This window comes from Montipora foliosa, chromosome 7 (genome assembly GCF_036669935.1).
Source record: "Montipora foliosa isolate CH-2021 chromosome 7, ASM3666993v2, whole genome shotgun sequence".
Taxonomy (NCBI): domain Eukaryota; kingdom Metazoa; phylum Cnidaria; class Anthozoa; order Scleractinia; family Acroporidae; genus Montipora; species Montipora foliosa.
The window spans coordinates 24,161,952-24,183,738 of NC_090875.1; the positions used below are offsets into that span (position 1 = coordinate 24,161,952).

Here is a 21,787-nt window from a genome sequence, read left to right on the forward strand (position 1 = left end):
AAGGAAGAGTACAAACATAAATGAGCCTTTTACACAAGGCAGTCATGTTGGAGTCCTTAAACAAAGAAATGGCTGCAATATTGGTGTCTCAAACTAATTTATTGTAGGAGAAATGAACTCTAGTCTCATGTAATAAATTTCTACACAAGTGAAAAAAACAATAATTATTCTTGGTGTATACTATCAGGTCAAGATTTTTTTCAACTCAAAGCAATTAAAACTTAAATTAAACCATTGACTTAACTGAGAGTGAAACTTTACAGGTTTTACTTTGGCTGATGCAAAATGATTTGGGGCATCTTAAGGGCATCTGAAGGGTCAATGGGTCAAAAATGAACTAGAATACTATCAGCTTTTGCCTTATTTTTTTCACTGTCCATGCATCTTAAAATATCCTTAGCTCTTAAAGTTCAAAAGTAATTAGCCAGTATTAAAAATACCATAATACTCTTTGTTTGTCCCTCCACAATTTTGCATAAGCATTGTTTTTATTTTCTCTTGGGACTTAAAATGGTCCCAAGAGAAACTGGAAACAATACTTATGCAAACTTTTGAATGGAAAAAAAAAAGAATATTATGGTATTTTTGACAGTCGCTAATTATCCACTTTTCTTTTGCTAGAATGAGCAAGGAAACAGAATTGTCTTTTAAATGTCTGCAAGTCAGTCAGAGTTACTGTTCAAATGGACATACCTTTGAGAAAGCTGCTTTTCTAAATTATCATTGAGTCTGGTCTTATCTTCCAGTTGTTCCTACAGAATGTACAAAATAACAAATATTATGGCTACTTACTTTTAAAAAACCTAGAGAGAGTGTCTGTTAAACAAAACCAAGTGCGTGCTGAGTGTGGAACATTTTACTACATTTCAAGTTGATGATCTGTCTGTTAGGTGATATCATTCATTATTATATGGTAGGAGTGCTTCACCGGGAACTTCTTAAAAACACTTGTACAATCAATACGACCACTACATATCCGAAACCGAGTGGCGTACTTTTTGTATGTAACACAAGTGGTCATATTGAGCAATGACATCACAATTCCCATCTTTCTTCCCACCCTTTTTTGTTTTTATTAAATTTAATACCCACTATTTGAATTGAAAGTAGTAGTATTTGTATTTGAAACCTGCTTTTCAATCTCTACCATGTACAATTTTATTGCCCACATCAGGAAATGAAAATTACATCTTAGCTTGAAGATATGAATTTTATGTTCTCATGGATTGTTCTTGCCACTCAGACATAAAATTTATATCTTCTTGCCACCGCCATCTTATGTTTCACTGTCATAGGATGTGACTGAACCGAACGAGAAAGAGAAATATAGATATTAACATTAACTGGCCTCTCTTTGATGAACCTTAGAATACATGTCATTTTCTCCTCACTTTTTCTTACCTTCAGCCTTCTTATTTCTTCACTGCTCACTTGATGTTGTTTTTCTCCTCTTCCAAAGATGCTTTAAGTCCAGCATTTTCTGTTGCCTATAACAAGACATGCTATTAAACCATAATTTTTTTATTATTTTCGTCCCTTAAAAAACTATTTTAAGTTACTTTACACCAATGCCCAAGGTTCAAGTTTCCAATTTCCCTTCAGCATAACTCATACAGCCTTGTTCTACATTATTTAAGCACAGAAATACTCTTTTAATTATGTGATACATTGAAATACAACAAGTACAGGATACTAATTTTGTACAGCAGGTACAAAACAGAGGTCACAGGCCATAAGTCATTGTTTTACCAATACAGAAAGTACGGTTAGGTTTTATGAATGTTTAGGATACTTTCTGTAAAACAATGACCTGTGACCTGTGTTTTGCACCTGCAGCAATTTTGTATAAGGATCTACAATTGTCACCTTATACGTTGTATGCAGTTAGCTGTAGTTGGTTATTAATTATTCCGAAAATTAATGGAACATAACTAATATTATAGATTTGGCCATAGCCTAAAAGTGGAGCTACCGGGTTATTTATTCTTACAATAAGTTACCTAGCTTGAGCCTGTGATCCGACTGAAACCCAGTACCTGGTCAGCGGTCAACTTCCAAAAAACAGGTGACCTCAATGAGCTTTAAACTTGAGCCCACAATATCAGGTCACATGATACCTTGTCTTGACTGGTGTCAATTGACCATAACATGGACATCCAATAACAAAGATGTACGTTGTAAACTAGCCAGAGTACGTGCCATGTTGGGCACAAGTATACAAGAATTTATTATTATTAAGTTTCGGTGACTTACAATTTTTTTTTGTTTTGTCAAAACTCCAGTGTCAAACACAGCTGGCCATGTAACCTCCGACCCAAAAACGAGGGTTGCACCACAGAGTTTCACATTGGCATACATGGAGTAGTGAACGTATAGTTTCAAGTTGCTCAGCCCAAAGGAGTCCATTACAAATTATGTAACTTGAACTTTCAGCAGTTCATAATGCAGTATGTTATATGGTTTGTTATTCACATAAAACAATGAAAATTATTTACTCTCACAGTTGTGACATGCTTCACTATTCTGGGCATCCATTCTCATTTCAAAATGAGCTGTATTATGGGTTGGTGAAGAAAACATATCAAGAAAGGAGGCAATCACCAGTTCTGATGTGCGTTGAGCTAAATTCATCTGCTCACTTTGGCTTCCAGTCTGAGCTTCCAATGCTCTGGCAAGCTCTACTTTCAGTTGAGCATACTCCGCCATAGCTGTACAAGGAAAACAAAAAATAATAATGAATTTGGTTTTACATACCATCATCAATGTTATTCAGTTTTATTGATGATTATTATATACATGACTAAGATGTTGTACTTTAGGAAAACAGAAGTGATCCTTGTACTAAAGTCCAGGCAATTTATTAAACAATTGTGATTTTTATAGACACCTGAAAAAGTCTGGAGGCTTTAACCTAGCCTGCGTGGCAGGCCGTAGAAAGGAGCGCCGGCCTGCCACGCAGGCTAGCTTTAACCTGCCATGCCAGTGCAATGGTCTACTAGGTAAGTTATGAAGCAAATCAGTTGGGAGTAGGTCAATTTGTTGGGCTCATGTGTTCCCACTATTAAAGGAATGATGAATGAAAGAACTGTGTGTTTGAAGAACAAATTGACCTAGCTGCTCCCAACTGAATGGCTTCATAGCACCGCACTGGCATTGCAGAGTTCATGGGTTCGAATCTCCTTGAAGCTGCCTGAATTTTTTCGCCTTTCATCTTGTATCACCCACATCTCTTATTTCATGTGATGGCCAGCACTAGGATCACTACAGTACGTCAATCTAAGGGATTTGGTCTCACTAAATTAACACTGACCCAGGCCTGCTTTGAACAAGCAAGGACTGAAAAATTAGATTTACACAGTGTCAAAGGAAAAGTCGCAAATTTGAATAATGCTGCCTTTTTACAGCTTTGCACACCTTTGACGCCCATCAAATGCATTTTTGAAATGCCCTAAATTGCATGGGTCTTCAAGTGGTACAGGCCTCTCTTTCAAGCAAAACCATGTCTTTTAAAAGCGTCAAAAGACTGAATGTTTGACTTAACTGAATGGTAAAGTCAATATCACATTAATTTGACTTATCCTCGCAGAACATTCAAAAGAGCAGTAAATCAAATTTTTCTGTCCTATGAAGTTGGCCTTTTATGAATAGTATCAACCCACTTTAACACAAATCCTTTTTGCTGTTGTTTGACTTACTTACATTTAACACTGTTCTCTTTCTCTGCCATGACTTTTTGGTCAGATTCCTTCTCTAAATCTTGCTTCTCCTAAAGAAGAGACCATTTTGAAACCACTGTATTTTATATAATTATGAAAGCCAAAAACAAATTACAGAACAGGAAAGGCAGTAGCAGTATGGCAATGTTCTCTCAGGCTCATAAAGTCAGCACTATCAGCACTATCAGCACTATCAGCACTATCAGCACTATCAGCACTATCAGCAGTTCTGTGTACCAACAAGACCAGCAGGTTGGCTCAGACTAATGTGCAGTAGGTTGTGGGTAATTGAAGAACAGCCAGATCAACACCCAGGACTTTTAAGAATCTGAGGAGAAAGTGCTGCCTTTGTAATTACATCCATCAATGGTCCATCAATCTATAATTATTATTACATCCATCAATAACTTCCACATCTTCTTTGATCAGAACTATAAACCTTAGGTCTCATCTCATAAACACTGTAGTATGTTAAAGAACCTACACACTATTTGCAAAGAGTAGGGCATAAAGTTCCCTGAGTTGTGTTGAGAGAACACTATCAGTAAATTCTTGGAACTTTGCTCTATTTTGTGATCAACTGAAACTGAAACAAATAAGGAAAGAAAGACAGACACCTGTATCAGGAATAATGGAATCCACCATAGAGGCGCTTAGCCTCCCCAAAAAATTTTGCAGGCGTTGTTATATTTCATGTCTGTCATTTGTTCTGTGGTTCTACATGTATACCGGTAATTAAAATCTTCATTTTTATGTGTTGACTATGCTTGTAATAATTTTATTGCATTGCTGATGTCCTACATGTCGACTTCAGTCTCCCCAATCTTAAATCCATTCCTATGCTGATGGAAACAGCAATGGAGAGAACGATTAAATAAGCATGACACCTGTTAAGAATGTTCCCAGCATAACTAACCAAGACTGCAATTAGCTTTCAAGCAGATCGTAAAGGCAGTTCTCGAAATTAGCAGTCGTCCAGTGGTCCCAAATGACCAGAACGTTTACCAGGCGACTAGTTTTTGCTAAAATAAAAAGTTTGGTTTCCTGAACAAAAAACAATGCACAACCTAGCCAAAGATAGAAAATAAATTACATAAGCAGCACCCAACTCACTTGTCAGTTTTCTATTGTCAATGTCTGATAGTAGTGTGACTTAAATAATAATTGATTTGTCACAGCTGAGCATTTCCCTGTGTTTTGAATATCTGTAGCTTTTGCAGAACACTGTCAGATAGGAAAATGTATGAAAATGCTAAACTTAAACCTAGACTTCCACAAAAACCAAAGGCACTATGGGATACTCAAACTCCAATGCCATGTGATAGCATCTCAGCACAGTGTGCATTTAAACGTAGGGGGTTTCCCAATGGGCAACCAAGCATTCATCAGGACAACCAGATTTACGGGTTTAGTTGCCCAGCTTTTGAAACAGACACAACCTTGAACTTTTTTTTAATTTCAAAAGTTTATTTGTAATTTCCAGTAAAAAACAATCTCGGTTTTTATTGGCTCTTTGTGAATTTCTGGAAATGCGATCAAGCACAACTAATTTAGGGGTGTTCGTCAATTCAACAGGCCTCACTGACAGGCATTTTTTTCTCGCCTCTCCACCCTTTCCCCCGCCCCTTGTCTCAATCCTCTACCGGCTGTGTGCTTTTAAAATGGCAGCCCATTACAAACTTTAGACCTTGAACAAGTGTCCACCTGCCAAAAAACGCCTGCTCTGCAGGTTAAAATCATCTCTTAAATTGCACTTATCACAAACCTTTTCCAGTAAGCAGTTCTTTTCTTCCAAATCAACTTTTTCCTTGGTTATCTTGTCAACTTCTTCCTTCAAAGCAGCACAGTACCATTTCTCCTCCTAAAAAACATTAGTTAAATTGTTCTGGTAAAAAGATCTTACTGATCTTTAAAGGTCTTAAAAGATCTCAATGAAGATCAACAAAATCCAAGATTTTAGTAGTTCATGGGTCCCAGCAAAACTGAATCCAACACTTGAGGTCCTATTACTTAAAAAGAAGGTGCTACCTTTGTCTTGATTAGTTAGACTTGTTAGTCATCACGGACAAGAATAATAAACAGTTGACCCCATCTAACAGTACTTACTATTAATTTTTGGTAATTTGCTTTTGATCCACACCTGAAATTAAGTCACAATCTGGCTTGGATCAAGAGCTGCCAAGCACTCCATCAATTTAAATAGGTGTGGTTCCAGTTGCATGGAGCATTGATTGGTGAAATCTTGGATTGACCATCCCTTGGACGCATGACAAAGGCATAAATGTTGTGGTTCAATTTTTTTCCTGGTTCAAAAATTTTCAAACCAGTTCAATTCTGATTTTCCTTGGTTTCAGATTATGATAATAAAATACTACACAAAGAGAAATTAAAATTGAGCTGGTCTGAAAAATCTTAAACCAAGAAAAAAATTTTGAACCACAGCATAACACACAAAAATTCAAACCTTCAAAGATGCATTCAACTCATTAAGTTCTTGCTGTAAGTATAAAATCTCCTGTGTTTTATCTTCCAGTTCTTTAAGCTGGTTAGATAACAGTGAAACTTCGGACTCTTTCCTTGGTGCTGGAAGCTCTTCATCAAAAGACAAAAGGGAGCCATGTTTTTCACTCCATATCTTTGTGGTGTCCGCAGGTAAACTCTTGGATAAAGGAGCAACTGTTGGCATCTGTAGAACAACAAATTACAATATCTAAGAAGGCTACAGGTGGAAGTAAAAATAAAAATAATTGCTTGAGATGCAGCACATTGTAACTGTATAGAAAGCTTATAGCAATGCTAATGGTATGAAATGACTCAAAGCCATTATACGTTATTGCATGACAAAATATATATATTGAGTAACAATTTTAAAAGGATCACATAGTGTTGCATAGGAAAACCATAAAGAACGTACCAACAGACAATTCCATCATCATCGTCATCATCATCATCAAAATCATTTAACTACCTGGGTTTGTATGTGTGTGACTATGAACAACTGAAGTCCTTGTGATGGTTGCCTGTGATGTTGGTTGGTTGTAGGTAAGTGTAGATCTGTGCAGTTTTAAATGACACGGGATTTTAAAATTATCTTTTTTTCAAAACTTGCTGAAGTACGATCCCGTGTGTGAGAATAGTCTTGAGAAGGACTATTTTTTTACACTGACTGAAAGCATAACCAGTTTGTGGTTCACTTGACAGCTTCTTGAGACCAAGTAACAACTTAAAGACATGGTGTTCAGGAAAAACAACAGAAATATGGAATTCATCAAATGAAACAGTGACAGCAACAATGTAACCAACATGTCCAAAAAAAACAAGAAATATGTCATCACCCTGACATTACCTTATATACGAGGGACCTGCAAAAGCATTGAATGTATTTTACAGCCTTGACAATGGCTTACCACAGATGTAGCATCATCTTCAATTTGAGATTCGTGCTGCTGATCAAAATGGCTTTGTAACTCTCCTGGACTGTTGAAAGTTTCCATGCACAAGGGACAGATAAATGCCTTAAGAGAAGTACAAGAAATCATCAGTACCTCCAAAATACCAGTACCAGATCGAGACAAGGGGTCCCAGAGGCCCAGGCCTCGCCATTTTGCAACAAAAGTAGACGCTCTCACAGGTAAGGTGCTGGCAATAAGCACAGCTTGGAACAGGCCTTCATGGCCCCTATACCATCAAGGTCTGGACGAGTTGCTCCCGCATACAGTATTGACAATAGGACAATACCATTTCATGGTGACATTCTTCATATCTACTTGCTTAAATTAAAAACCATTTGGACCAAGTTAATCATTTAGACCAGGAGGTAAAAAGTTAAACTTACTCCACTTGAAGGAAATTGCTTGACATGTACTGTTTCAAAGTGACCTTGAAGATCTTCTGGTGAGCTAAAGGAAATCATGCACACTGGGCATATAAATCCCTAAAATCACAGAAAATAGTCCCTTATTTCTTACCTTATCAATATATTTTAATTATGCTGTTCTCAACACAAATATAATTAGACAGCAATTGAAGAGAAAAATGGCACCTGGCTGTGGACCAGCACAAAGAAATTCTAAGCATTTTGCAGCACCATAACCATAACCCAAACTCTTCCCTTGTAAACAGAAATATTCAAGTTTTTGTTCCAAATTTGATGACACTATAAATGGTTATTAATAAAATCAAACCACTTAATCAAAAACTTCTTCAAAAGTATTGGAGTGATAAAATTGGCAAACGTTCAAGCTGGTATTCACTGATGACAAAACCAATGCATGAAAACTCAAAGGCGTCTTTATCAGTGGCAGATCCAGACAAAGGCTAAGGAGGGGGCTCGCTAGCTCGCATGGTTTTTGGTGTTGTTGTCTGCAAAAAGTGCAAGACATGTTAAAAGGGCTTTACTTTTAACATCCAAAAGTAAGGGGGGTCCCGGGCTCTTCAGACCCCTCCCCTGGATCCATCACTGGTTTTTACTTTTATTAAGACAATAGGCATAAATTTATAACAAGCTCATGCATGTGTGTATGTTGCTTGTGCTTATGTTTGTGTTGTTAGTCAAAAACACCTTTATGTATAGTGGGTAAATCATAAAGACCGCCACTGAGCTGTTGCCATGGTTACCAAATAGCTGTAGGGATTAACTTTTATTTTTTCTAGAGAAAAACTTGTTCACTTCCAGTGTACTTGAGAATAGTCTAGTATGAGTACTTCCTGGGTTTCAGCTCATACTATCTGCCTCTTCTTATTTAAGTGCACAAATACATGTGATTTTGTTTATTTCAGAGAGGAAGTAACTATGCGAGAGTTGTAGAGGATGATCACCATGGATGTCACTTAGGGTTAGGTGTCTTTAACAGCTGATGAACTTAACAAGTATCAAATGAATGAAGGGGTAGTTTCTAAAGAAACTGTGGTGCTGCGTCGGTGGGGAAGTAATATACAAAAATTTGGTTTTATCAACAGAGTTGATAATGTAAATTGGCCACCGTACAGAGATTCTAAAAGCTGACGTTTCGAGCGTTAGCCCTTCGTCAGAGTGAATCACAAATACATGTGATACTAGAGTCAAGTCTGAATTTCATGATTAATTTTGTCCAAAATAATAATGATTTTGTCATTTATCTTCTTCCTAAAACTATCCTTGATATACTTCGTCTTCAAAAAAAGTCTACAATCTCTGGATCAAGAGAAATAAAAAAAAAACATTCTTTATTACTCTGAAAGGCCTTACAAATTAGCAAAAGTACTTTTTTTTTTTTAACTGAAAGCCACTGACGCTGATCAAAAGAAATAAATTACTGTCATTGTTTCAGCAAATCGCAAAGTGCATAACAAAAAAAAAGAAAAAAAAAACAATTGGGATGATATGGTGCTAATAAAAACCAGAGCGTGATATTAGATTGCGTGAGTGTAAAGTTGTAAGATTATCATCCACGTAACACATGTGTTTTACAACACTGAAGCGTGAAACTTGTTTGACATGTTAATTAGAAAGTGCTAATTACACTGTACACTCACGGAGGTTTCGGTGAGCAATTGTTGTTGATTTTCCCTTGTTGGACTCTCAGGTTGCTGAGCAGGTAAAAATAAATTTGCAACATTAGTGAACAATTAACTTTCAGTGGTTTACGATGTCGTGACATGTATTTCGCGGGCAAATATACGATCGAAAACTGCTTAATACCACCTGTTCGGTTTCCTTCTTTCTATCACGCCAGCGCTTAAACATCTTGAACCTCCTCTTTTAAAGGATAAACTGATACCACTTATTCGACTTTACAAGTAATAACGAAATTTTCCTGCAGACCGATCGTGTTGTGGGCGAAACGGTAGGTAGCGGATGTTATGGTAAACCGCTGATAACGGAGCTTGAAGGCGTTAAATTTTCGGGGGGTACCACCCCTGAATGGTAATTGCACAAAGTTACGTATCTACTTCTCTTTTATCAACGTTTTATCAACTTTATTGGTGACTTTACTCGATTGTACCGCAATGTGATGGTGGTTTAACATTCCGTTGAGAAGTTTGTTAACTTTTGTTTCTATTTAGGACATTTATAAGGAATACAGATGGGCACATGGAGGGTGCTCCGTGAGATTTAAAGCAGCTCGGGCAAACGTACGGGGCTTTGAACATTCGGGATTTTCATTTCAGCGTGTGCCAAGTTCCCGGACGTTGATTTCACTGAAGCTCGAAATTCGAAATTTTGTGTACATTTTTTCCGACCGGAAGTAAAACTTAAAATAGATGGAAGAAGATAGAATGACCAACCAGGATGAATTTAATGTTTCTTTGCAACCCGAAGCTACATGCACTGTAGACGCAAAGGCACTCGAAGAAAATGGCGAGGATCTTGACTTTGCATTTTCGGCGGAAACTCAACTATCTTCTCTTTCCGATCTAGGTAAGAGAGCTTTTAACATTCATCAACGAAAGAAGCATAAGAATAACGTTTTTCGCGGATCATCTTCCTTTTGGGGAAATAATTGTTGACAACAAAAGTCAATGGATATGTTCGCGTGCCTTCGAGATTCTCGCGGGATTTTACCCGCGTTACAAATCTGTCATAAGAATAAAAATATATATAAATTAAAAAATAAATAAATAGAAAGGTTTTAGTTCTCTCCTCTGTTTCTTAATCTCTATTGGGAAGTTGACTTTGTGAATCGTGTTTTAGGCACACAGTGAAATTGTTTTATGTCTGAAATTTATATTACGGCTTATCACATAAATAATTAAAATTAACATTAATATTGGTTATTATCACTTTGTAGGTAGGAACAATGTTGAGATCCAGCTTTGACTCTCACGTTGTTTGTAAAGAAACCGAAGGAAGCTATATACCCCTGGAAAGCTAATAAAGTGTAAGATTGGCAAATGCCTTTAACTTTCACATTTTATTTCAGAAAGAGAGGGCAAGCACTCAAACATGAAACTTACCTTGTCTGCTCCACTAAATTAATAACCTTTGCATAAAACGGACATCTAAACAAACTGCACTAAAGTCTATATCGCTCAGGAGATAATACGCCAGCAAACTATGTGAGGCTTTTTCCATACTGTAATTGGTTCTTGAGAAAATCCATCGTAAAGTTAGCTAACATAATTTTTTGGTATGCATGCCACGCACTTGGAAGCCACGGGAAAGCTATTCAGAATTTTGAAAATGCCTCACATCCTTTGTTAGCTTATTATCTCACGAATGGTATAGCACAGTTTGTTTGGATGTCAGTGTTAACGCAACAGTTATTAACTCAGCAGAGCAGACTGGGTAAGTTTTATGTTTGAGCGCTTGTGCTCACTTTCTGAGATAAGAAATGTGAGAGGTAAAGGTATTTTCAAATACTATATTTCATTAGCTTTCTAGTGGTATAGTTTCCTTGGGTTGCTTTAAAAACAATGCAAACAAGAGTGATATTCCAAAAGACACCCCTGAAGGTTGACAGTAGCCATAAACTAGACAGCAAGATCAGAGTCAAAGGACTTTTAGACTTTTGCAATAAATGTCGGTTTCAAGGTCCCTATTATTAATTATTATTAAATAGTAGACTTCAAAATAAAAGTCAGCTTTACCTTCTTTGGAGAAACTGTAGGCTAATAATGTATCCTGTTGTTATTTAATATTTCACAGCACTATTATTATTATTATTATTATTATTATTATTATTATTATTATTATTATTATTATTATCATTATTATTTGATGATTGTTTTGTAGCTGGAGTCAAAAGAAAACATGATGAAAAAACAGATGATCAAGTTAGCAAGCATATTCACCTGGATCCAGAGTCATCAGATGGCTTTGCTGACCTTGCAACATTGGTAAACATGTCCTCTGCAGTGTCTCTTGCTGTTTCCCAGGTTAGCAGTCTTCTTAAAGGAAAAGAAACATTGGATTATTTTATTCTCTGCTGTCCTGGACAAAAATTGTTGAGACCTTTTAAACCTCTATTTCTGACGGCTCTGAAAACAATGTTGCAAGACACCTGGGTTATTTGAGGTTCTTCCTGAACAACATTAGGGAGCTTAAGCACAGAACATTTCCTAGAAATTCACTTGTCTTGACACAGCCATATTCATATTGTGAAGTATCTTGTCCTTATTAGAGACGAATATTTTATAATTCGAGGAGAGACCACTGTCCTGGCATGCAAAAGGTTCTCTTCTGGTTCTCTCCGTGGCTCAAAAACATTGCATGCTTAAGTTCTCTATTAGTTTGGGTGCAGGGAGGGTTAGGGTTTAGGGTTTGCCTTCTTTTCAAGTTATGATCCAAAAGTTTGAAAAGAAGAATACCCTGTCATTTAAGTGCATGATGGAATGAGAATAGCACTTATTTATATTCTACCTTGTTTATCATAAGACTGCCATCAAATACAAAAACAAGTGGTCCAAAGTTTCTGAATTCAGTTACCCTACTGTTACTCCATTAGCTATTTAAATATCTAGTGCCAAGATGATCTTCCTGCATGACTTTTTTATCTTTTATCTTATCAATAGTGTTTTTATTCTCCAGTGATGTATGTCTTTGGGTGGGTTACTTGTATTTGCTTTGGATTCTAGTTGGCTTTCTTTCTTTTGTGCATCTTTTATGACTGACTGATCAGATGTAACAAATTACTTAAAACACAATGCTTTAGGATTTACAATGATTGTACATGTATGCAATTTTTGCCAGGATGTGAATTCCCAAACATTCAGTAACAGCAGTCAAATCACTGCACTCTCTCAAGAGACTACAACTGCAACATTAAGTTTATCAGCCGCTGTAGCTGCCCTTGCAGCGGGACAGCTGACTCAAGAATCGCCAATCATTCCTGCATCTCAACCTGCAGTGCCCAGCGACAATAATAACTCTGTCAATCAAGCTTGGTTTACTACTAAAGAGGATAAAGATAGTCTTCATGGCAAAGGTAATGTGAGATTTTAAAAATTAATCGAAATTGAAAATCTGGTAGTTTTTTAGTACACTGTCAACACTGTTTCTTTAACCCAAACAAGGACCTTTCCTTTCTTGTCGTAAAAGTTGGTCTTGTTAAAAGAGAAAATTGAACCTACTGTTTTGATAAAGTTATGTAGGTGAGCAATATTGTAATATAGACTTGCTAGGCTGAAGAAAAGCACAATAGCATATTGTTCCCATAATTAGGAATCGAAAAAGGTGAGACTATATACACTACCAGATTATTTATAGATAGGTAAGCCACCAGATTCCTCTTGATTAAGACCTTTTAATCTTCCTCCTGATTAATTAAAGACCAAGCTTATTCTGTTGATGTTGAGCATGAATAGTATGATTGGTGAATCAATGAATTTGCACCAGCAAATTTTGGTCAAATTGAAGTTGTCTACAGTAATAATGTTATCGAGTTTACTGGATTTTCTAGTTATAATAACTTCTGGTTTTGCTGTTGTAATAGTCCTTAACAATAATATATACGTAGATAATCATAATTACGTGCATCATGTTTTGCAAGGGGTCAAGTGGAGACAAGGCATGTGGTCTAAAGAGGAAAATGACAGACTGAGGGAGAATATACTTGAATACTGCAAGGTACTGGTAATATCATATTATCGTTGATCATTTTTAACCAAAACACTTGATAGCTTGCTTGATCATTTTTCAAGTCTTCTTGTTATGTAACAGTTCTTGACCCTTGCACAATAGTACCACATCAAAATTTGAAATTGGGAAAAAGACTGTAGTTTCTGGACATCCCAAAAAACACCGAATAGAGAGATATTTAAAAATACACATATGCAACCGGCCAGTTTTAAAGAACCATTGTTCTTAATCTGTGTTTTGCACAAGATGACAGTGGAGGACTCAATAACACTTTGTAGTGCTTAGGGTCATATCTGGACTAAATTGTTGTTCAGAGCAAAGATTATGGTCACAAGGAACACTGAACTACTCAAGACAGGATAATTGCTGCTGGTTTATCCTGTTCTTTTCCTTTATTATACTTTTGCACTAAATTCTCATCCTCTGTTTTATTTAATATCTTTTCAGGTCAACAACATCCCAGATCCTAATATCATAATATTTGAAATGACCAAGGATGATCGAAAAGACTTTTACAGAACAATCGGTAAATGCGATGTTGACTTTTGGAGGTCTGAGAACAAGGACAACTCCATTGCCAATTTGCTTCATCTGTGACAAGAAACTTTGTTCTGTATTATCTCCGTTAACCTAATTGTCTAAAATTAGTACCTTTTACCAACTGATTAAGTTAAACCTTCAGATTAACTGACATCTCAGTTTATAGGGGTGCTGTGCTATGTTCATTTGCTTCTTTCTATGGAAACCAGGTTGAATTCTGGCATGTAGGACTCTTTAGGAGTCAAGCAACTTATTAGTTAATTCCTTGACCGTACTGATTGGTGTACATTTGTAAAATGTAGTTTTGTGATGTGTGACTACAACATACATGTAATACAGTACACATGCATAATTATATATAAACACGTCAACTTCCATTGCATAGAAATCCAAGTGTCATAACAGAATTTGAATTTAAAAGACTCTTAGGTGATTAGAGTATATTTATTGTTGTTTTTATTGTAGCCAAAGGGATTAGGCGTCCATTATTTGCCATCTACCGCCGTGTGCTCAGAATGTATGACAGAAGAAATTATGTGGGAAAATATTCTTTGGAAGAAGTACAGCAGTTGAAATCTTTGAAAGAAAAACATGGCAATGACTGGGCCACAATTGGTGCTGCTATGGGACGCAGTGCCTCATCTGTAAAGGACAGATTCAGACTAATGAGGGACCACTGTCATTCAGGTATGTCTCATATGCATGCTGTTACAGATTTTTTGGCCAAGTTGTCAAAGCAAGGTTGCTGCTAAGGTTTAAGTCAACAAGGGTGGAACCAAATAGCCCTAGCTACACTGTACAGCAGCTACCAACTTGGGATGGAAATTATGACGATGCCTTCTTTTGTCAGCACATTTTACACCATGAAGAAAGTGGTCAAAAGAAAATGTTTGTCTCCTTCTTGAAAAAGGAACATTATTATTATTATTCCTTTGCAGGGAAGTGGACAGCTGAAGAGGAACAGAGACTTTCAAGTGCAGTCCATGAGCTCAGCAGCGAAAATTCAAGTGATTACATTACAGCAGGAATATCATGGGCATCTGTGGCAGAGAGGGTTGGCACAAGATCAGAGAAACAATGCCGGTCAAAATGGTATTAATGCTATTTTCATGCTTGCAGACTATGTTCAGAGGCATTATAGGAATTTCATCTTGTCATGTGTGAACAGCTTGGAAAACCTTTCATTTTCTTGGATTTAAATAGATCCGAAAATAGCTCTTTTTATGCTAAGAAACATTCAAGCTTTGAGTAGTTAACCTCAGTTAGTGACGATCATGCCCTGATTGCAAAGAATAAATAGGAACTGGCAGAAATTAGAAAACTCCTGTGAGCTTGTGAACGTAAGTGTGTGCAGTCCATACTTACCTAATAAAAAAACGTTTAAATTAAAGTGTACATTCTATAAGACATGCAGTGGTTGTTTGAATATTGTAATCAACTCATGCAGCCTTAAGCAAGGTGTGCATGTCACAAAATTATAGAAAAAAGAACCTCCAATATGGTAGCGCCTCTTATCATAAGCATGAATTAGTATGGTTGGTTGGCCAGCATAATATTTCAACAAAGCAGAGTTTTCCCTACTGCTTTATTGATTCTCTTTTTAACAGACATTGGTTGTCTGATCACTCTTCATTTTCAGAAATCACAGGTATAACTTAATTATTGCATGAAATTGTGTAAAATACAGCAGTTTGTTGTACTTTTGGTGCAAGATCCTTAGCTCTGACAGAAATATGCAAATGTCTGACGATGTTTTAAAGAGAAACTTTAATGTTTTGGCTCTTGATGGATTTTTCAGCCCCTTTGATGTAATAATAGCGACCTTCAGATTGGATTATGAGGTGACAATAATACAAGTAGGAGTTCTCAGTTATGAACGTGTACACGCATTTCGAAAATTTCCATTCTTTAAACCAAATGCGCGCACTCGTAGTCGACCTCGTACTCCAATCTGAAAGTAGCTATTACATCATCCCTGAAGAAGACACTAGACAGGAGGGTAATTGTGAAGAAGAGCTCCCCTCCACCAACAATAGGCCGACAGCTTTATTTACGTTTTGCTAAAAATATACCTGCTTGTAGGCCATCTGATGGATGACAGTCGCCCGACGGTCGGCCGGTGAAGGGAAGCTGATCTTCACAATTACCGACAGGAGTGTCAAATGTTTTGGTCTTGAACAATTATTGTAACCCATGCCCAAGAGCTCAAGATTCTTGAGAATTAGTGATAGATCACAAGTATTTAGTAGCAAGAGACTAACTGTTTCTTGTACCATTCAGGCTAAATTACTTAAACTGGAAAGAGAAGGGAGGACAAGAATGGACAAAGCAAGATGAAATTCAACTTATTACAAGGTGATGCAAATGAAATATCCATCTTGGGCATCTATTGAAAAATACACCACACACAAGGGAAATTTAAATGTTTTACCTGCATCTACATCTACACTTAGCAAGGGTTGTGTATCACTCCAAAACAAATAGAAATCATCATCATTATCATTATCATTATCACAGTTTAGTAATAAAGATAAAACATGACTACTGACAGCAGCTTGAAGTAGTTCCGGAGTCTCCATTTGTCTTATGTTTCTAATCATCGACTGTTCTTGTGAAAAGAACTTGGTAATAAAAATAAAGTAAAGGGGGGAAGAAACTGCCCAAAATGCCAAGCCTGTGCAGTAACTTGCGAGAGTTAGTCCCTTACAAGAGTTCCTAACAATAGTAATTGACTGACATTGTTCAGATAAAAGGTGGCTTATGTAGGTGGGCAGAAAGAGGGTATGACAGCCACTGTACTACTGACATTTGCTAAATTTTAAGAAACAGTGTTTGTTGTAATCATCAGAATCCAGGAATTGAATCTCCAAGATGAAAACGACATTGATTGGCAAGTTATGGCGAATAATTGGGCCAGGTAGGATAATATGGTATTTAGTATCAGAAACTAAAATGGTGAAAAATAAAATGGCTTATGGTGATCAACTGGTTTTTTTTTTCTCTGCTGGTAGACCAACAGGCTACCATTCAAGACTTGTGGGTTCAAACCCAAGCCAGTCAAACACCACAAAATGCCTCATTTGGGATGACTTTTGCAAATGATTACCTTTTTTATTTTTCTAGATTAGGACATCAAACTGTTGGCTCCATGGTTTTAGAATGTATACACTTTTTTTATATTTGAACTGTGGAAGGAAGGGAACTTTAATACATTAAATTTTCATGTGGGCCCCATCTTGCATCATGTCAGTTACATGTAGTTGCTCCACTCTACTTTTCTCTTCCCTCCTCTTTTCAGTCCACTCCTCTTTGATTTGCTCTGCTCTGCTCTGCTCTGCTCATGTGCCTGTTTTAGGCTTAATTTCTTAGGCCACTACTGTAACAGTAGAAACTCCATTCAAGGGACACCTTCGGGTCCAGGGCAGTCTTCCCCCGAATAGAGCTTGGATTGCAGTCAAAGATTAGTTTGAACCTTTCTCCAAGAACCAAATTCTGTGTCCCCTTAGTAGAGGTGTCCCAAAGGAGAGGTTCCACTGTAGATTGTATTACTAATCAATTATATTATGTTTACATACAAAATAGTATTCAGTATTTTAAGGGAATGACTTTTTTTTTCCTTTCAGTGTTCGCTCACCCCAGTGGCTTAGAAGCAAGTGGTGGGCATTGAAAAAACATGTTCCTGAAAGTGAAGCAACAACATTTGAAGGTAACAAGATGTATTGTTAAATGGGGATGCAGACATACCAGGGTTTACATTATGACACCATTTTTATGATCTTTAAATTTGACCTCAAGCTGTAAATACTTGAATCTACAGGTATATCTTCATATTTATATAACACATACATTGGAACACTCCGGAATAAAATTGAGAGGCAAGAAGCTCGGTTTAAAGGGAGTCACCTTCCAAGGCTGCATATTGTACCCGGAGGAAGAGGAGCTCGGGTTAATCCAACTGAAACCATAACAAATTCTGGAATCTCTCATACCATTACAGGTACCTGTAATAATATTATACTCTGTCTTTCATTGTGCTTGTTTAGAGGGCAAGTTTACAAAATGTGGGCTCCACCATGCTACAGGTACATAACAGTTATACATAGTTTTACATACATACACACTTTATTTATGGAGGGTAACACTAAATAGCTAAAAACTAATAAACTTTTGGCCCTCAAAAATTAGAAAAAATACATAATTCAAATATCTAAAAACTATGCTATCAAATCTATAAATTCTAATAAATATAATAATATATAACTGACACCAACCATATGCTGTGTTGGTTAACACCATAGGCCTCCAATTTCAGCAATAATAAATTGTGGTCAACCATGTCTACGACTTTAGAGTAGTCAAGGAGTAGTACTCTACTCACTGTGTTGTTGTCTAAATTTAATAAGAGCTCATCACTGACTGTCGAGAATAAATCAAGTTGTTCACTTGTTATACTAACTGCAAACCAGAACATGTGCACTGTGATAAAACCATACACTGTACATACAACAGTTTTATTCAAGAGTTACAACTAGCTGCCAGTAATAATATTAAAAATATTGTGTATCACAGGAGTTTAGAACAAAACCTTGCTTTCTGGTTATCAAAATTACTGATCAAAGTAATAGAACTGATTCTGGTGTACGAGCATGACTGAATTATTTTTGTGAACATTTAGTTGTTAAGGGTTGGCATTAGGAGTGTGCAATTCATTATGCTGTGTACATGTTCTCTCTTGCAGTGACTAGTGATGGTAGAGTAACAAGAGATGATCATACATATCCCCTCAGTAGCAGTCACAACAGATTTGAAATGGTGCAAGTCAGTGCCCTAACTGCACAAGATATTTTTAACAGTCAGTCATCTGTGCAAGGGGCACCATCATATATCATTCAAGCACCTGCAGGACAGACGTACATAATACAACAACCAACAGGGAACCTGGTAAGACAGGCACACACTGAGGAGTTAACGGGAGCATCTGAGGATCTCAACACAAGTCAACATGACCAGGTAAAAATATTGATCCTTTTATGAGGTTTCAGAAAACCCCTCAAGGTCTCCTCTTGTAGATACCCAAAGGTTCAGTCTTTGTGCTCATGTTTGAACTGTTTTCACAGGAGGTTGTCATGACTACAGCTGTCCTTCAAGCACATCATGCAGTTCAAACCCTCCCAGCAGTTTCACCTGAGTTTACACAGGCAATAGTGCAGACTGATATCTCTGGGCCCATCACTGCCTCTGAATTAGCAAATGCAGAGCTCACCCACTCAGACATTAGCAAATCTGTACCCGAGGATGAATTACAGGACAGTGAAGTTGTGCAGGATGATCTGCCTAATACTCTCGGTGATACTGTTGTGAACAGTGACACATTGGGTAGCCATGCAGATCTCACAGCTGATATTCAGATGGAAGGATCTAGTGAAAAGGGTGTGCCAGTTATAACACAATCAGGTGAGCTTTATGGAACTGAACTAATGCAGCCATGTCACCAGCTCAATGAAGTTATATACTACACACTAGCTTTCATTATATTTTCACATTTTTCACAGTAAATTATTTTATCTGCTCTAAAATCCACTTTAAATCCTTAAATAATATGGAGTCCTAAAGGATGGTCGGGTTTAGGCCCAAATTTAGAACAAAGAAAAGCTCAGTCTTCCTTTTGTATGATTTGCTTTCAGGTCCTGCAGCAATTGCTCAAACCTTAGATGGTGACCAGCTCCCACACTCTCCTGTTGTACATATGCATCAAATTAGCTCACAAAACAGGGATGTTGACCCCCTTGTACACGTGACTGTGATCTCAAGCATGGAAACGAGTCTATCATCAACTCTGTCACCTCCCTCTGGACTGACAATTTCCCAGCATGCTTTGTCAGGAAACAATAATTCAAATGACTTGTCTGTTAACGCCGTGGTACCTCAAGTCACTTTGCCAGACCAGATATTACAGTCACAATCAGATGAACCTGCGGTACTGTCTCCCACGGAAACAACAAATGTTATTATGGTAACTGAAAATTCAATGTCTGTTTCGTCCACATTGGAGCACACGGACACCTGGTTATCAAGTTAAATGATAAGGAAGCAGGGACACACAAAGAGAATTCAAAGAATTCTGAGAGAGAGAGAGAGACAGTCAGTAACTAAACATCACCTGGTTACGGCAGTGTGGTTCTCTGATTTATCGAATACACGATTCAGCTAGTCGAAAAGAAAACAATAAAAGTATATTTATTCTTTGCTTATTTAAGTGTGGTAGCTTTCAAAGCTTGTCGACATTGTGAATGCGAGGTGGTTGACTCCAAGTCTGCCTGGTATTTGGTTGATCATAATCGGTTTAATTAAACCAGGAATATCATCATATCATATACCATTCTTTACTCTCGAACTTTAAAGTAGCTTGGTGTAGCTAATATCTCCGAGCATTTCCCTCCCAACCATGAATTACCACAACACCGGGACCTCCGTGCCATACTCTTTGAATGGCGTATGGGTTCTTTTACGTCCCACAGGGGACTGAACATTAGGGGGTTTAAGCAAAGACAACGGCTACCGCAACGACAACGCCACAAAGCAAGAATGTTATTGTGTAAAAAGGAAAAATAATCGTGCAGCCCGAATTTCCGTGCATTATTTGCCGTATTCCACAAAACAGCAAACGTGACATCACCACATGTCAGGTTTTGACGACAACGAGAGCATGTAACAATGGACCTGATTCGTTTTGAGTTTGCAAGACATGTTTCGATCGATCATCTTCAGTTGCAAGTGTTCGTTACAGTGCGAATTTGAATTTATGTTAAAATTACCGTTAACGTTACGACAATACTAAGTGCAAACAATCGAATAATGCGCGAGCCCGTGCGCGAGCAAATAGTGTATCAAATGAACACCCATTCTCGTCACCAGAGCCTCGGGACAGAAGAGCTCTGGGGTCGAGATTGAAGAACACCTGAAGATGATCGATGATCGTTCGAAACTTTTCTTGCAAACTCAAAGTCGTTGTTCATTTTTTACGAATTCTAGTTTGTCTGCTTTTATCCTGACCATTTGGAAATACCATTCATTTTCTGTTTTTTTACTTTAAAACCATTCGTACCCATTCAGTTACAGGATAGTTCGCCCGTATTGTACAATGTGAACAAGACTGAATAATCGCGAAATACTTGCAATACCGTTGTTCTTGTTCAAAGTCCCTGATTAAAGGGTTGTGAGACGGGACCTACAGTTTATGGTCCTTATCCGAGAAGACTACAGAGTCTAACCTTTTGCAGATGACAATACGAAGGCAGCACTTTCTATCCGATGGCTCAGTTGGTTGAGCACCGGGCTGTCACGCGGGGGTCGTGAGTTCAACTCCGGCCGGACCAACACTCAGGGTCTTTAAATAACTGAGGAGAAAGTGCTGCCGTTGTAACTACATCTGCACATGGTTAGACTTTCAAGTCTTCTCGAATAAGGACGATAAGCCGGAAGTCCCGTCTCACAGCTTTTGTTCATTAACTATGTGGGACGTTAAAGATCCCACACACACTATTCAAAAAGAGTAGGGCACGGAGTTCCCGGTGTTGTGATCTGACCTTTCCAGCACGTGGTCGGCTTGGCAGGATTAGCTTGAAAGGCTCCTCCTGATCCTGTGTGAATGAGACCACAATTGTGTATAACAGCCAGAAGTCAGACTACCTAGCCAAGTGCTGGAGCAAAAAGATTAAAGATTAAATATTAAAGGTCAGTTATTTAAAGACCCCGGGAGTGTTTTTCCCAGCCGGAGTTTGACCCGCGACCTCCCGCACAAGAAAAAATCCTCACAAATCTCGCATGAATCATTTTTTGTCAATTCTGACACAGTAATGAATTTTCTAGGCAGGTCTCAACTTAGTAGATGTACTATGCAACTACCGAAATGAAGATAAATTTGCCTGAAAATCTTGAAAGCAATCGAAAGCAAACCGCGTAAGTGGGTCTT

General features: G+C 37.5%; 2 protein-coding genes across 2 annotated transcripts in view; one reads left to right on the forward strand and one right to left on the reverse strand.

Moving 5' to 3' along the window:
* The window catches only part of LOC138011477 (early endosome antigen 1-like), a 40,442-nt gene extending 30,478 nt beyond the window's left edge, over nucleotides 1-9,964 (reverse strand). Inside the window, 11 exon segments of the mRNA XM_068858487.1 lie at nucleotides 694-752; nucleotides 1,402-1,445; nucleotides 1,448-1,487; nucleotides 2,602-2,708; nucleotides 3,700-3,766; nucleotides 5,482-5,577; nucleotides 6,181-6,402; nucleotides 7,124-7,231; nucleotides 7,552-7,650; nucleotides 9,231-9,284; nucleotides 9,400-9,964. Of these exon segments, the coding sequence (XP_068714588.1) occupies nucleotides 694-752; nucleotides 1,402-1,445; nucleotides 1,448-1,487; nucleotides 2,602-2,708; nucleotides 3,700-3,766; nucleotides 5,482-5,577; nucleotides 6,181-6,402; nucleotides 7,124-7,231; nucleotides 7,552-7,650; nucleotides 9,231-9,284; nucleotides 9,400-9,441 (938 nt within the window). The 5' untranslated portion in view covers nucleotides 9,442-9,964.
* The window catches only part of LOC138011478 (cyclin-D-binding Myb-like transcription factor 1), a 30,151-nt gene extending 9,987 nt beyond the window's left edge, over nucleotides 1-20,164 (forward strand). Inside the window, exons 3-15 of the mRNA XM_068858488.1 lie at nucleotides 11,431-11,573; nucleotides 12,388-12,622; nucleotides 13,187-13,263; nucleotides 13,723-13,801; nucleotides 14,281-14,502; nucleotides 14,754-14,907; nucleotides 16,096-16,170; nucleotides 16,664-16,732; nucleotides 17,439-17,521; nucleotides 17,633-17,812; nucleotides 18,554-18,825; nucleotides 18,933-19,269; nucleotides 19,500-20,164. Of these exons, the coding sequence (XP_068714589.1) occupies nucleotides 11,541-11,573; nucleotides 12,388-12,622; nucleotides 13,187-13,263; nucleotides 13,723-13,801; nucleotides 14,281-14,502; nucleotides 14,754-14,907; nucleotides 16,096-16,170; nucleotides 16,664-16,732; nucleotides 17,439-17,521; nucleotides 17,633-17,812; nucleotides 18,554-18,825; nucleotides 18,933-19,269; nucleotides 19,500-19,894 (2,211 nt within the window). The 5' untranslated portion in view covers nucleotides 11,431-11,540 and the 3' untranslated portion in view covers nucleotides 19,895-20,164. The remainder of the gene's footprint in view (nucleotides 1-11,430; nucleotides 11,574-12,387; nucleotides 12,623-13,186; nucleotides 13,264-13,722; nucleotides 13,802-14,280; nucleotides 14,503-14,753; nucleotides 14,908-16,095; nucleotides 16,171-16,663; nucleotides 16,733-17,438; nucleotides 17,522-17,632; nucleotides 17,813-18,553; nucleotides 18,826-18,932; nucleotides 19,270-19,499) is intronic.
* Nucleotides 20,165-21,787: the final 1,623 nt, after the last annotated feature.